Here is a 17095-nt window from a genome sequence, read left to right as displayed (position 1 = left end):
GACTATTTATGCCCAAACATCACAAAACAAAATACTTCAAATGATATTTAGCAGCAACACTATGAAATTCCATAGTGCAACCTCAGTTTAACCTGGCTATAGACTTTGTTTCAAAATGTGACACATTCATTTTATAAGTATATAATGTTTGGATACTTGAGAAATGGGAGGCAGGCAGAAAGTTGTAATGAAAGCATAGGTTTTCACAAATTCTATACTTACTTGTAAAGTCTCCCTTAAAATAACGTGTGTGTGTGTGTGTGTGTGTGTATAATGTGATTATTTTTCCCTCAGAGAAAAATATAAGTAAATTAATTATCCATATTGCCCAAAATGTGGGAAAGCTTTGAGAACACATTTTTGCAATCACAAACAAATCAAGTGTATTGTATTTAACCTATTACCTAAAGCAATGTTTATTGATGTTAAAACTACTTTACTGAGCATACTGAAAAATAACTTAAGATATAATGAGAACTATCTTGAAGGTAATTTCTTACTTTATTGTTGACATGGAATTTATTCCTGAAAATTAGCTGTGACAAATTACAAATGGCCACACTTTATGACACCTAACAGCTGTGATTTATGCGTTTAACATAATTATATCATCTTTTCCATTTGCCTGCTGTAGAGATCTCTGACTCAAATTCCTACAGGGTCTAGGCAGGGGATATGAATGAGTGAAGCAGTATGCAGACACAGAAAACAGAAAAGCAAAGGCCAAGTCTACAGTGGGCAGTTGTCCTCAGTTCCAACTGAGAATGAGATTTAATTATTGGAACGGAATCCAATTGATAATAACGATCTAAATAAATTAATTATAGCAGTGCATTCAACTTAATCAGGAATAAAATCAAATAAATTTCGTTACATATTGTCATGCTGGAGGTTACGGGGAAATAATTGTAGTTCAGCTTCTCCTATAAAAATGAGAACTATCCCATTTGTTTGTGTGAAATTGGCCTTTCATTCAGTTTATATGCATTATTCAAATTGTACTCCCATAGTCCATCTTTGGTGAAATACAGCAACTGTAGTCCAGCATACCTTTTCATCACCTGACACAATGATAGCACCATTGTAAGACAGGTCATCTGTGCCATTTCTGGTTCCAAAGGCATCTACTTCTACAGCTATGTTCTGTCGCCTCAGTGAATGTAAAAAGTTATCAATGCTTGACCCTACCATGATGAAAAAGATTAAAGGAAGCAAAAATGTAATAAAACAATAGTCAAGTAATATTAAAAATACATTACATCACACAAAGCATATCATACAAAAGGACTGTCTAAGGATTTTCTTAATAAAGCAGAATTGATGTTCTGGTACTAAAATCCAGTCTAATATCATAAGTATGACAAGGTTACTTTATCTAGAGCCTAGGCATTTCATTGTAATTTCTATTAGTACAGAAATAAGAATTGCTGTTAACATTATAATCCTTGAAGCTATTAATCGTCTATCTTTTTTTAATTTGAAACATTTTTTCCAGAAGCCAGCACAGCACAGATTTACAAAATGATACACAAACACCTCAGAGGTGAGTCAATGATTTACCTCCCTACATCCTTTTTAGTTGCTTTGTGCAACAAACATTAAGGTTAAGTAAACTTGCAGAATCTATTTCTAAAACAAACTCTCCAATGTTGTATTTTTCATTTTTAAATTTATTTTCTGTTTGGCCTCATATATACTTTCTAAAATATATAGAGTTTATTTTTTTTTCCTAGCAGTTCATGCTCTTTCGGGGGAATCTCTCAACAAGAACAACATTTAGTAGCTGCATTTCAGTCCCATGTTCACCTGTCTTATTGATGACCAGTAAATGGGTCAGAGGATCCTGTGGTTGTTGTCCTGGTGAGAGGAAGTATGTATTTGGAGACAGTTCCCATGGGTAACTTTTCTGATATGACTCATAGAATAGATGCTCCAAAAGTTGAGGGATAAAGCTAATACCAAAAAGCAATAATCTATGCAGAGGAAAATGTAAAAGAAAAAAAAATTTTAGAAACTTTTGTGAGTTTTTAAGTTTGAGGGGATAATGAATATAATAATGGAAATAAATTATAATCAGTAACCACACATTTGAATCATACTTTGCCCCATTTTCTTGTTTCTAAAATGAGATGGGTCATATGTATCTACCTTTAGTCTTTTGCTCTCTCTCAAGTGCCAAGTAGGACAGCTTGGCTTTGGGTTTATGAAGTCTGTGGATTATGACTCTTAAATCTCTCTTTCCAATCCCTACCTTATTGCCTTATTTCAGTCCTGCATTTCTTTCTTTTTCTGCACTATTGAAATTGGCATATCACTAACATGCATACTTACTACACTCTGAACTTTATCCCATCCTGTTACCAATTTCTGTAAATTACAGCATTTTCTCATTCCCCTGGCCACAATGGCTCAATCATTTTCCATCCATTTCTCTCCCTTAAATTTCTTTTCTAATATTTGGAAATTCATATCTATCATAGCATCCTTATTGCTTGCCTCCAAACCTTGTTCTTTCTTCCTCTTCTTAAGTTGGGCTTTTATTAACTCCTTCCTGACTCTTTTCAATATTGTTCTAAATGTTTGTTTTCATTGTCTCCATATTCTACTATCACCAAACAATTTTGCACAATTGCCCAATTAAGCTTCTTAACATTTTGTTGAAATTATGTCAATTACCAATTGAAAATAAAAAATAAAATCTTAATAGTTCCTTAGTATTCATAAAATGCAAACTCTTAAGCTCTATGAATATATTTCAAAAATATTTTTACTTTTTCATACACTATATGTTGCAATTAACTCAGATTAATAGTTCTTTAGATTTCTCATGTATCCCTATACTCAGTACTACTCCCTCAGCCTGAATTTCCATTCTCCTCTCTCTTCTTCAAAATCTCCCTGAGCTTCCTATTTTGACATAATCTCCCTCCTACTAAATGCTATAGTTCACAGGATTGTCTGTTGTTTACTGTATGTCTAATCACCCTCAAGGGTGGACTGTCAAGTCTGATTTCTTTTGATATATGTTATAATCAGTTAATAATAGAGTGTTGCATAGAGGTGCTCACTAATATTTTTGGATGAATGAACGTTCTCAGTGAATGAGTGTTCCTGATGATGAGGCTGAAGCTCTGGGGGAACATGTGAACCTTATAGTGGGTTCCAGATATAATCGTGAAGCCAAGGCAAACTCTTTTACAGAGCCTCAAGACAGTAACATGGAAATTATGCCTAAGTTTCCAGTCTTCCAACTACAACATTAACTCTAACCCAAGTTTCCAGCCTGATGTTCTGCCTTGTGGATTTCAGACTTGCCAGGCCTCACAATTACATAATGAAATTCCTTAAAATAAGTATGCTTATATATGTATATCCTAGTGTTTTCATTTCCCTGGGGAATCCTGACAGCTACAGGTTTTGATACCTTGGGGAAAGAGTAAATGGGTCTTTAGGATGGGACCTAAGTACTAATATCCACATGCTTTTGAAGAACTACTTCAACCCATTGGTAAGAACAAAATGTGTGTGAAATTTTAAAAAAGAACAATTCCAACCCTTATCTGTTTTAATTATATATCCACATGATTAACAATGGTTTATTTAATTAAAAAAAAGATTTCTTTGTTTAAAAGACAATGTGCATCTACTGAAATTTATTTTACCTGAGTTTCTTTTATGTTTTGCTCTCTTAAGTTTATTTTTAGTTCACAGACAAAACAAATCTGAAACACTCAGATACTCACATAGCCAACAGGCTTTTTCTTTCGTTCTTTAACTTTAGGAAGCGAACTTTTGCTATTGCACAGACCTGCTGCCTCCAGAGCGCCATGCCACTGATTGTTTTCCTTGTCTCATGGAAGGAAGAAAAAACTTGTTCCAGCTCAACAAGGCTTCCTATATCTTTTGCCCCATCAGTTTGTAATTGTCCCCAAATTCCAATATCTAAAACATAAGATCAGTATTTTACAAAGTGCCATTTTAATTGTGCATTATTTAGCTTTTCCTGTGATAAATTTTCCTACAAAGGTGTCAAAGTTACCCTCTTGGGCCAAGATACAAGTAATCTAATGTATGACATTATTAGAGCAACTATTGAAGAAATGGGAAAGAAGCAGAAAGTATGGATATAATAAAAGAAAATCTAGTGTTTTCTGATTTTAAACATCTTCTGTGTGCAGCTTTACAGGACTTTATTTATTCTAAGGAAATCAATGAAAAAAACTCATTAAGAAATCTATTTGTTGTAAAAGATAAACCACTTAGAATTTCTGACCAAGATAGGAGAGTTAGTATATATAGAACCCCTCCACTCCCCTTCAAGAACATAAAAATGAAAAAAACTATATTTTTAAAATATAGCCATGGTTAAAAACAAGATAAAAGTTACCTGTTTTGAGGAGAAGCCTAAAGAAAATGACTAACTCTGGCTTCTTGAAAGCTATAAAACATGTACATACATTAAAAGTTAAGTATAACACTAAAAAATGTTACAAGTATATAACTTCAAAAATGAATAAAAGAGGAAAAGGAGGATTAAAGAAAAATATTTGATCAATCCAAAAAGACCCCCAGAAAATTGCAAAAATGAAAATAAAGATCATGGTAAAGAGTAAACACCATAATATGATAGTGAACCAGTAAAAAAAAATAGTTTAGCAACAATAAGAGAGAAAAGACAGAATGCTTCCCAAGGAATAAAGATGAGGCAGAGAGCAAACTTTCCAAAAGCAACAACTAAATCCCAAATACATTGGAATAATATCATCGAAATGCTACCACAAAAATAATTGTCAATGTGAACTCTAATTTTCTTTTCTCTAATGTATATTCAGGTAACATCATACCATATATTTATTATTTGCTGCATAAGGAACTAGTGTTATACACTGCTATATTCCACAGAGATGTATTTCTTCTCTAAGTTTTCCCAAGACAAGCCTGAATCACAGCACCAACAAAAGTATATAATCTCATAATTTGGGCATATTTTCAAGATAAAATACTGCACACAAAAATAAAATTCTCTTTCTTTCTTTTCTTTCTTTCTTTCTTTCTTTCTTTCTTTCTTTCTTTCTTTCTTTCTTTCTTTCTTTCTCTTTCTGTCTCTCTCTCTTTATTTCTTTCTCTCTATTTCTTTTTCTTTCTTATTTTTTGTTACCTGATTCATCAATAGTTGATTTTCCTTCTAATTTCAGAAACACCTCATTCAAAGTTGTTACGGAAACACCATAATCCTCAATGCCTTGGTTAGAACATCTATCGAGATCCCTGTAAAGTTCTAAAAGTGGACACAAAAACAGATTATAAGAATATAATTTATAATGAGAACCATATTTCTCAAAAATATAAAATATTGGTGATAGGCCAAATGTACTAACTAGAAACAAAATTGTGATACAGATGTTCTCATTTCTAAAATGATCTATATGGTATGTTACTTTTCATGTCTTTTTGAGATCAAAGTCTAATCTAAACATCTATTTTTTCATTCTTAGGAAACTACATGTGCTTTTGTGAAAAAATTATGTTTTACTTAATACATTTTTTAAAATTTATTTTTGTTATATTATAGGGAGTGTTTCATTCTAAATTTCAACTAATTAAAACATATTTTCCAGAGAACAGAGATTTGTGCTTTCTTGTTGGGATTAATTATTAGGGAATTATAATAACAAATGTAAAAGAACTAATGTTTATAGAAAGAATTAAGAATAGACTCTTCGCTAGTTTACTTTGCTGTCCAGGCTGGAATGCAGTGGCTCAATTTCAGTTCACTGCAAACTGCACCTCCCAGACTCAAGTGATTCTCCTGCTTCAGCCCCCTGCGTAGCTGGGATTACAGGTGCGTAACACCATGCCTGGCTAATTTTGTGTGTGTGTGTGTGTGTGAGAGAGAGAGTGTGTGTTTAGTAGAGACGGAGTTTCGCCATGTTGGCCAAGCTGGTCTTGAACTCCTGACCTCAAGTGATCTGCCCGCCTCGGCTTCCCAAAGTGCTGGGATTACAGGCATGGGCCACAGCGTCTGGCCCATAAGTATGTAAAGCTTTTGAAAGGACAAAATACGTATGTAACTTTGCACCTCCTCTCTCTCAGTCTCTGTCTCTCTGTCTCTCTCTTGCTCTCTATTTAAGCTTCTGACCATGGTATGAAAATTCAGGAAAACTGAAAGGTGGATAAAAGATAAACTAACTCAATATTGGGATAAATTAAAGACTTCAATCTTAAGTATGTGTTGGATAAAGAAAAATAGAGATGTAGAGTCAAAATTTCTAATGAGTCCTTAAATCTACCTAAGGGTTAATTGTTGTTCAGTCTTTCTCCAAATTTCTCATCCCCTTTGGAATGCCTTTAATGAACAATCAGCTAAAACTTTGCTGTGTGATCTTCACAAAGATTTCTGTTTTTATAAGGATACATATCTCAAAGATGTTGTGTATGCATTGTGAACCATTATTTCACTTATTCTAAGAGATATATTTCATCACCTTTTAATATATCTGATATAACAATGGATCCTAAATGATAGCAGATCGTATTTTAAATGGCAGCACTTTTTCTTTGTGTTTCTTTCTTACATCCTGTAGTTGAGGGTTTCTGACACCTGATGAAATACCATAGGTTCTACATGTCAGGTATCATTCCAGGTGCTTTATTTATATTTAATATTTTAATAAATTTGAAAGTATTAAATCATTTAATCCTCATAACAACGTAGAGTACTATTTCAATTTTCTTTTCACAAGTAAGGAAACTGAGATACAGAATAGTATAGAGCTAATAATGGCATAGCTGGTGTTTGAATCTAGACTGTCTAGCTCTAGCACTGAGTTTTGATCTCTGCACTTTAATGTTTGGTTCTGTGTTTCTTTATGGACCAAGATTATGTCATGCTTATTGATTCAAGCACACAGCAATGGCCCTGGTATACTTTCTTGAACTTGATATGGCAAACACATTTTTACAGAGTAAACTTAAAAAACAGTCTACCTCAAAATGCTTAGGAAATGAAACTGCATTGGGAGATACCATGGAAAAGTAATAACAGCAGTGGTTCTCCAAGCTTCTGTGTTTGCAGCAAAGTTGTGAATTAGAGTATTTGGCAGAATGCAGGCCAATCCAAGTTATGTTCAATAACTTGGATTATATCATTATGTGATGGTGTTTCTAAAACAACCTATTTATTGTGTACAGTTCTTTCAGCTCTTCTTCAATAGTCTGCCACTGTATTTACATACCTGTTCCTGTCCTGACCACACTCTCTCGTTCATTCCTGAAACAAATTTTCCAAATATTTCTAATTTTATTTTGCTGCTAGCCTGTGCCTCTTAATTACACATGTTGTGACGTGAAGCATATTTAACATCTACATGTCTTGATTTACTCATAAGTAACATGGAGATAATACTGGGGGTAATACTATAAGTGACCTTGGAGTTGGGAATATTAAATGAGTAAATGCATTGTGCCATTCATCTAGCAAGCATTAAAACTAGCCATCATTCTTATCACTACTGTTATTGTTAATAACACCATTCCCAAATCATTCTGTGGTTTCTACATTTTGTTACCTGGAAATTTGTTTGTCCTTTCCAAAGGCAAAATATATACAAGTTTTTCTTCACTTTGTGCTGTCAATTTGGCATCAGAGATGTGCTGCTTAACCAGTGAAGTTATACTCTCTGGATCACACCTTTCATTCAGATGCAAACTAACATTTAAAAAGAATAAAAGTTATTTTTATCCAACTCTGTCTCTAAAACAATTTTCTAATTATGTAGTATGTGCTTCTCACTTTATTAATATTTTTGAGACAAAACAATGTATAGTTTACTGGACAAAGTAAGATGTAAAGCTACTAATAAAGTCCAAACCATTAAATCTATGCAACATGGCAGAAGAATTAGTATAAGGGATGCTTAGAGTGGGAAGAGGTAACTCAAGGACTCTTATCTGGAGAAAAGAGATATTAAGCCAGATCTTGCCTGGAGTGAGGTAAAGGGAAATGCTTAATTTGTCAGCATCTACTCAAAAACCCAACCTCCCAACCTTGAATTTTCCCTTTGTAGTAATGTATGAGTTCTGCCAAAACTCAGAATTAAGCATGAGAAAACAAAAAATGGAGGTAATGTTACACAGTCATTAAGAATATGGCCCCATGTCATGCTAATGTAGGTTCTGCTAAAGCGAATTTTATCATTTTAGGGTCCAAAATTTATTCAAGTGAAATCTGGCCTGTCTTTATTAAGAATATATAAAGTTACTCATGAAATTATTCGATTTTTGAAAAGCCACTGTTAATCACATACACTAAAAGGTGCTGAGGTGACAGAGTGGTGAGAAGATCACAATTGACTGATGATAGAAACCTAAAAAATCAGTTTGAAAAAAAGGCTATTCTGTACTTACAAGGCCTAGTACTTACAAGTGCTATCAAGAATACCAAATAGGAAGAATGCAGTACCTTCTCTAAAGAAGCTTACAACATACAAATAATATAAAGCAGCATATGACAGAAGATGTGAGGGAGAAGGAAGTTGAGTTAACTCAGTTGAGTTAACTCAGTTGAGTACTTTGCCGCTTGTCAAGTATTCATTCACTCAATGTTTCTTAACCTTAACTGCAAAGTACGTATTATTACTACTATTACGTATTATTACTACTATTACATAAATGAAGTTACTAAAGATCAAAGAAGTTAATTAAGTTGCCTAAGGCAACAGTTCAAAATAGTGCTTTCAGGATTCCAGAAAATAAGATACTCATTAAGGAGAAAATATTCAGAAAATACTTTCAGAAATGGTTAAGACTTGGACATGGTTAAATGGGTTGAAGAAGAACATGTTTGACAGATGTCTTCCCTCAAGCAGAAACAAGACAACTGAACTATGAAACATACTTAGAGAATAGCGAGTATTCAATAGAGGGTATTGATTCTATTAGATTGTAACAAGTAATAATGATAGATTGGTAGATTTGTAACAAGTAGTAATGATAGATTGGTAGATTTGATCAGATTAGGCACTTTGAGTAAAAAATGGGGGGATCCATTTATCCATCAGGATGAAGTTATTTGAATCATTTTTTTTAAAAAATCAACATTGTAGTGCAAAATACAGGAAGCCATTCATATCACACCTGTAATTTTGATCCAACGACTACCATTTACAAGTCGTGTGAAATTGGCAGATTATTAAAACTATCTGAAGTGGTATTTTCACTTGTCAAAGAGGAATAACAACAGTATCTTCTTAGAGTTATTTAGAGGATTGAATACAATAATATGAATATTCTATATGTAAATATCTTAGCAAGTACCTAAAACATAGCCAATACTTAAAAAGTAGTAGACATTACTCAATGATAATAATTATTATCAGTAAGAGAAGAAAAACACAAAAGGATGGTGGAAAGAAATGAAGTCAGGGAGAACACAGGGTATTGAAATTGTTAAGATGAGCAAAAGTAAACATCTGAAATATGAGAAGAGAAAGGGTCAGAATATCAACAAATTACTCTTAGCAGGCAACACGTTGTGAAAATATTTTTCAAAAATTTTATTTAAACCTAGATTAATCATCCTTGCATGCTCAATGTCTATAATCTCATATATCCTACATTCTAGTTAAAAAACAAAGCAATTATGCCTTAGTTCTACCATAGCTCTCTAGAAATGAACTTAGTGGTTATAGGACCTGCTTTTACCCATTGATGCTGATACCACCTGCCCCCAGCATTTTCAGCTTGTGTCAACATGTCTCCAACATTCAGGGCTGTACCTTAAATGGTAGCCTATGCCCCATTTCTTCTTCAGGAACAGAGAAGAGCCTGCACATTTCAGCTTCCCACTGGATATGAACACCTTCCTGTCTATTTAGAAATAATCAAAAGATAAGTTACACAAAGGACTTATTTCTTTACTATTCACAAAACGTAAATCCATTAACGATGTATTGTAGCAGCATGACACACTAAAATAGATACATTCTAATTCTGGCCGTATGTAAACCACTTTTTTTTGTCATCCAACAGCTCGATTGATAAATTAGGTCAACTTATTCTCTAGTGTATTGAGAAAAATTATACATCTAAAGGATCTGTTTCAGTTAAACTGGCATCAAGACTGCCTAAAACAAATTATATCTTAGAGGGTGTGATATGTATTTTACAACCAGAAAGCTGCTCTGCAATGGACTCAGAATATTTCCATGGGGCCAAGTACTCTGGGATGCAGACCCACAAATGAGTAAGAGCAAAATTCTCCTGTCTTGGGTCATGGCAGTTCCAGGGAGACACCGCTGTGGAGCATAACTGTTCATATTCCACACTGTCTCTAACTTCTCATGAAGATACATAAGGGAAACAAAACATTACCTGCCAGAATGTCAGCCTCATCTATAAACTGGGTGCTGAAGAGAATTACTCTGTCTGATTTCCCCTCTTTCAGGAGATTCCATATTCGGTGCCTCGAAAGAGGATCCAATCCAGCAGTCGGTTCATCCAATAGCAAAACCTGGACAGGAGGAAAGTCCTAAAGTAATTCCACCCTTTCAGATAAGATCTTTTTAAAAAGCACTATACTTTTTAAAGTATTTGGGAGAAATTTGTTAGTGCTTAATATTTCATCCTAGACATTCTCTTATATTTATCATTTGCAAATTATTTGACGTAATAAAATACTTTTATAGTCTTCAATCTGATTTCACCAGTAATTTTTGTTTGACTTACCTGAGGATCTCCTAAAATGGCAATCCCAAAAGTTAGTTTCCTATTTTGTCCACCACTTAAGTTTTGAGCAAGGATGTCTTGAATATTTTCCATTTCTAAGTCCCGTACAACTCGTTGTACCTAACCAAATAAGGAATATTTAGTCCCAAACCCAGAAAGTTTATTTTAAAAACACTATCATTTTTCTGTTCTTTACAAAGGGCCTTTTTGCCTAAAATTTAGATGAGGAATTATGTGGAAATAACTTAGCACAACATTTTCTAGGTAAACAATCTTGTTTTCATGGCTGTGTGACATCTAATATGCTCACATACCTCTTTCTCCACTTCGTGTGGCAAAATCCCTTTTATTTTAGCAAACAGCCTGAGGTTTTCTTTCACGGTGAGAAATCCAAATTGCACATTGGATTGGGGACAAAATCCGGTGAGCTTGCTGATATTTTCTACGTCAGCCATTCCTGAAAGCGTGTGATTATAGACAGTGACTGAACCTGAAAGCAGAAGGCAGAGAGTGACCATCAGGAAAATGTGTTACGCTTCACTGAAGATCTTTTAAAATGGAAAACACTGTACGCCAATTTTTAGATTCATTTCAACATTGTTTACTTGTAAGGAATATGCAATGAACTGATTAAAAATGTAATAATATTCACAATAACATCTGATTCAGCTGGAATGCTACTTAGCAACCGAATAATCATAAAACTACTTATGACATATTTAAAACGTGAACAACATTTTTCTAAATAGGTATAATGCAATTCAATAAAATAATAAGAGAAACTTCTAAAATTTTTCTCTTAAATGCCTGGGTATAATGGGTAATGAGGCTGTTGAATTAATGAAACCAATTAAATAACTTTTTTTTAGATGTAGTCTCGCTCTGTTGCCAGGCTGGAGTGCAGTGGCGTGATCTTGGCTCACCGCAGCCTCTGCCTCCCAGGTTCAAGTGGTTCTCCTGCCTCAGTCTCCTGAGCAGCTGGACTTACAGGTGCCCACCACCATAGCTGGTTAATTTTTGTATTTTTAGTAGAGACGGGGTTTCACTATGTTGGCCAGTATGGTTTCCATCTCTTGACCGAACGATCCACCCGCCTTGGCCTCCCAAAGTGCTGGGATTACAGGCATGAGCCACCATGCCTGGCCCCAGTTAAATAATTAAATGCATATTCATGTGTTTGCCCAGGTACTTGTCCTTGAATAACTGTCTTCTTACCTGATGTTGGAACTGACAGCCCACTAAGTATGTTTAACAGGGTGGTTTTTCCAGCTCCACTGTGACCAAGGAGGGCAGTGATCTGGCCTTCATATATGTCAAATACCACACCTGGCATGATTTAAAAAAAAAAAAATTACACTCAGAGCCTACATATTAACTTTACAGTCTCTGAAACTGTTGTAATTATTTTGCAGCATGAATAGATTGAGCTAGTAATATTCAAAATAAAATTCATCTTAAAATTCTTTCTTTTAAAACTGTATTTCATCATTTTATAGTGATAGTATTGTCAATATGTTATTATGCAATTAATTTTTTGATAAAAGCGGTTTTATCAATAAAGACAGGCTAACTAAAATAAAGACAGTTTTAGAGCTGGAGAATAAGATGAGTTGAAAATAAAGAATTTCATAATATTATCATATACCTTTCAAACTCACACGATTTTTAATGATACATCCTATTTTTTAAAATTGTTATTATTATTATTTTTTACATTGAAGGAAACATAATGTGTTCAAATAAAGGAGAGACACATCCGGAATATCTGTGCTTAATCCCTACCCAGAAGTTACAACAGTGAGGCAGCCACTAAATCAAGCAGCCCCACTAAATAAAATATTATTTTGTTACCTCCCAAAGCTTCTACTTTCTCATGCTTCTGTGCATATTCTTTTTTAAGATTTTTGATTCTGAAAAAAAAAAGAGGGAAATGTTTTCAGAGAATTGTGAAAATGTGCAGAGGATTGACAAGTCAAGTCTCTGAGGCTTAATCAAAGCCTCAAAGAAAATCTGGGATTCTTTTCTTTCAAAGCCTCAAAGAAAATCTGGGGATTCTCTTCTTTCACACAGGCACTGGCAGAAGCACCCAGGGTACCTAATTAGAAGCAGAATCCCTGATCTTTCCAAAATGAACAGGCTAAAATATGGAGGGCACAGCTAGCACATGGAAATATATTGTTAGAAGAATTGTGACAAATGACTGGATATGAGGAAAGCTGAAGATAAAATCAATGGTGAACAGATACCATGGTGGAAAAAAGAAGAGAAGAAACACGCCATAATAGAAATAGTAGGCTTTGGAATCTAATCATTAAATGATTCACAACTGGTGACGTCCCAGTTGTGCTACACACTAGCTCTGTTATAAATGCTGTGTACTCAAGACTCATTGAGTTCAGTTATTCAGCAGTGATAGGGGGATGACATTAATTATCATACAGAACTGGATTGTAGATAAATAAGATAATATAAGCAGAACACAAAATACTTGAAACCAGTAAACTTCCAAAGAAGATGAGAGAGGAGGAAAAAGACCAGGAAAAGGATTTAAAACAAAGAAAGATTTTTAAAAGAGGGCATAGAAAAATATTTTATCAGGAAAAATAACTAACGGGTACTAGGCTTAATACTTAGGTGATAAAATAATCTGTAGAACAAACCCCCATGACACAACTTTACCTATGTAACGAACCTGCACATGTACCCCTGAACTTAAAATAGAAGTTAAAAAAAAGAAAAGAGATTTTAAGTGAGTTGAAAGACTACTTACTATAAGCCAGATCCAGAGCATTTTGTCTACATTTTTACTTACATTATCACAACAAACCAGCAGGTAGGTTGCTTTCTCCTGCTTGGGCTGCTATAACAAAATACCAAGAATACACATTTATTTCTTATAGTTCTGAAGGATGGGAATTCCAAGATCAAGGTGTCAATAGATTTAGCTTCTGATGAGGGCTCTCTTCTTGGCTTGCAAACAGCTGCCTTCTTGCTGTGTCATCACATGGCAGAGAGAGGGAAAGAGTGCAAGCTCTCTTGTGCCTCTTCTTATAAGTACACTAATTCCATCAGGAAGGCCCCACCCTCATGATCTCATGTAAACCTAATTACTTCCTAAGACTTTATCTTCAAATACCATCATTTCAAGGGTTAGGGTTTCAATAAATTTTGAGGGGTATAATTCAATTGATCAAATAGGCACAATCCAGTTAAATACGGAAGTAACTGAAGAGGCTGCGCATTCAGATGCAATGACTTTCAAGTTGAGCACATATGGATTCAAATACTGTTTCTCTTTAAACTTTGTGGCCTTGGGCAAGTCGCTTGGTTTTTCCTAGCCTCTTTTTCCCTATCTTTTCTTTTTGAGACAATAATAGGTATCAGCTTGCTTTATTCCTTCATTTCATCTAAGCAATAGAAATTATAGATTTTTTCCATACATTTTGATAACATTTAACTTTCATGTTTAGATAGTAGATTATAGATTAGGTAGAATCTACTCTGTGGTTGGTATAATAATACCTTTTAATTGACATTTCACTTTTCTGCCTTCTATACTGAGAGGCGATTATGAACCCAGCTGGCTCGACCTCTGGGATAGAATGGCGCAGGCTTCAGAACTCTGTGCACTGGTCTGTTGGATGCAGCGCCAGCCACAGTCATGACGCAGGACTGGCAGTCTTGAGCAGCCATGCCACAGATGAAATCTCCTACACTTTCCTAACCGTCAGCTATGTGAGACCCTGCTTCCAATCTCCACCCGTTGCTGGGGATAATTTTTCTAGACCATAAGACTAGTCTTAGTACCCTCAATTCGCAAATCTTCAATACCCTCCTCCTTGCCCACTGAGTAAATGAAAACCCCTTATTTCATCATTCAAGGCTTTCTATGATCTCTCTGATAGGACCTAATTCTGATATAGGCACTGGAAAGAACATAAAACTTAGAGTTCCAGCTTAGAAAGATGTCATGATTCTTGAAAACATTGCTATGTTTACATGCTCATAAGGAATGAGCAAATACTGCTCTTTGTTGTATGTTCATATTGGACCTGTGTTCAGAGACTGTATCATAAATGTTCTGAGTTAAAATATTACTGAAAGAGATATATCAGAAAGGTATTATTGAGGAGTGAGATTAATACAACATTGAATTATGAACGGAATTTGAGCAAAGATCTGGGATAATATTAGAGATTTCTAGTTGTTTGGAAATCAAAGAATTGAATAAAGCACGTCCATCATCTAAGAGGGAAGATAGGCATGAAACTAACAGTCCTGACCTCTCATGTTTTCTTCCCATCTCTCTGAAGTGTCCTCTTCCCATGCCTGCATCGCTTGCCTTTTTCTCCTCATCTAATTATAAACCAGGAAGGGAAGATGAGAGGGACAAAGTGAATTAACAAAAAAAGGGGGGTGAGAATAAAAGCAAAGGAGACAATGGCAGTGTTTGTCACAAAGAGAACAACCAAGGGGAGAAAAACACAAAGAGGAGAAATGAGAAAGATAATATGGAAAATGGAAATTCAAAAATTATTTACTTGTGGATGGTTGTTACTATATCACGAAATATTAGTAAACGTAAATGCTGAGAATATGAGAAAATAGTGTGCTATGAAGAATGAGTGTAGCCTTTGATGAGTGCAGCAGGCTGGATGTAGGTGGGTATAGAGGGCACAGAAGGCGATCTTTGCTCCTAGTGTGCTGCTTGACAGATCCCTGGTCTTGCCTGTTCTCCATTTGTGCCTCTAAGTAATTTATTGGTTACCTGATGGCTTCTTTCCCACAGAATTCTGGAGACACTGGTTCAAAAGAGTCATTAGATGTAGGATCAGAATCTGTTTCATTCTCAAGGACCACATGATTAGCCCTTCCGTGTTGAAACCAATAACAGGATTTCAGGAAAAACAAGGGAGAACATCGATGTCCATATTCAGCTATGTGAGCAGGAGGCAAATGAATACTGGGTCAGTCATCACTTCAAGGATACCATCATCATATCCATGCAGCCCTTTTGACATTAAACCTGAACCCACATTATCGTATTAAGGTATTACTGTTTTAATGTGCTTTTGACACACACAGAACAGTGAGGAGAAAATAACAGAGATGGCTAATATGACGTTTTAAACATGAGAAGCATGTAGCATTGTTAACTAACTAAAAAGCTCCTCAAAATGCAGAGAGATGTCTCAGGAGGAATTTAAATCTAATTAAGAACAATTTTCTATCTAGCTGTACTTATGTGCCCTTTTTATTTTTTATTTTTTAAGATGGAGTCTCACTCTGTCACCCAGGCTGCAGTCTAGACGCATGATCCTGGCTCGCTACAACCTCTGCTTTCCGGGTTCAAGCAATTCTCCTGCTTGTGATTTCCTCCATTTGGATCAGATAAGGTCAATACACCAAGAATAATCGTAAATATCATAACACTAATGATACATTCTGAAATTTCTTTCTTGGGAGGTTTTAAAATAATCAGCGAGTCATTATTCTGTATCAGTACTCCCAGAAATGTGATGAATAAACTATTTAGAAGGTCCCTTCCTTCACTTCATTTTCTAATTTCCCTTTCTGCCTCTTCCTTAGCACTTACCTAGTACATATGAGGAATTGACAGACAAACCCCAGAGATGCACAGAGAAAGATTTTGTTTCTCTACAGAAAAGATTGTACATAAGGGTGGCACGGTGGCTCACGCCTATAATCCCAGCAGTTTGGGAGGCCGAGGCTGGCAGATCACCTGAGGTCAGGAGTTTGAGACAACCTGGTCAACATGGTGAAACCCCATCCCTCCTGAAAACACAAAAATTAGCCAGGAATGGTGGTGCATGCCCGTAGTCGCAGCTGCTCAGCAGGCTGAGGTATGAGAATCGGTTGAATCGAGGAGGCGGAGGTTGCAGTGAGTCGAGATCATGCCACTGCATCCCAGCCTGGGCGACAGAGCAAGGCTCCTTCTCAAAAAAAAAAAAGTAACAAACAAAGGAAAGATTGTACATCGATTACATAATTATAATATTTTTACTAACAACCTGCTGTTGTCTATCAAGTGAGTTAAATAGGAAAAGCACTTACAGATTTCTAAGATCAAGTATCAAGCACCAGCATTCTTCATCTAGTTCTGATACAAACACTAATAGTATAATTATCCATAATCTCTCGCAAGTGTCTCTTTTTAAAAAGAAACACCCTGGAGTGTTATAGCAGAGCCAAGTCTTAGAAAGTGATTCTATAAACAAACTACAGAATATCATTAGGCTTGTTGTAGAAATTTTGAAAAACTGCTTGCTAATTTTTATTTAGTACAATGTAGAGTTATTTTCAAGACATGCAATTACTGAAATTGTGTTAAGTTACAGCCATGTTAGTA

General features: G+C 35.1%; 1 protein-coding gene across 2 annotated transcripts in view; it reads right to left on the bottom strand.

The window, feature by feature from the left end:
- The window catches only part of ABCA9 (ATP binding cassette subfamily A member 9), a 77775-nt gene that overhangs the window by 33073 nt on the left and 27607 nt on the right, over positions 1 to 17095 (bottom strand). For both annotated transcript variants that reach the window (XM_037993246.2, XM_008011980.3), the window contains exons 10-21: positions 15494 to 15662; positions 12577 to 12635; positions 11941 to 12051; positions 11040 to 11215; positions 10726 to 10845; positions 10372 to 10510; positions 9777 to 9867; positions 7569 to 7708; positions 5159 to 5278; positions 3744 to 3942; positions 1807 to 1973; positions 1051 to 1184 (exon numbers count right to left, since the gene is read on the bottom strand). In XM_037993246.2, the coding sequence (XP_037849174.2) occupies positions 1051 to 1184; positions 1807 to 1973; positions 3744 to 3942; positions 5159 to 5278; positions 7569 to 7708; positions 9777 to 9867; positions 10372 to 10510; positions 10726 to 10845; positions 11040 to 11215; positions 11941 to 12051; positions 12577 to 12635; positions 15494 to 15662 (1625 nt within the window). The remainder of the gene's footprint in view (positions 1 to 1050; positions 1185 to 1806; positions 1974 to 3743; positions 3943 to 5158; positions 5279 to 7568; positions 7709 to 9776; positions 9868 to 10371; positions 10511 to 10725; positions 10846 to 11039; positions 11216 to 11940; positions 12052 to 12576; positions 12636 to 15493; positions 15663 to 17095) is intronic.

The sequence above is a fragment of the Chlorocebus sabaeus genome, chromosome 16, assembly GCF_047675955.1.
Source record: "Chlorocebus sabaeus isolate Y175 chromosome 16, mChlSab1.0.hap1, whole genome shotgun sequence".
NCBI classification, from domain to species: Eukaryota; Metazoa; Chordata; class Mammalia; order Primates; family Cercopithecidae; genus Chlorocebus; species Chlorocebus sabaeus.
The sequence above is the reverse complement of the archived record's forward strand: the minus strand, read 5'-3'. Positions and strand labels throughout refer to the sequence as shown.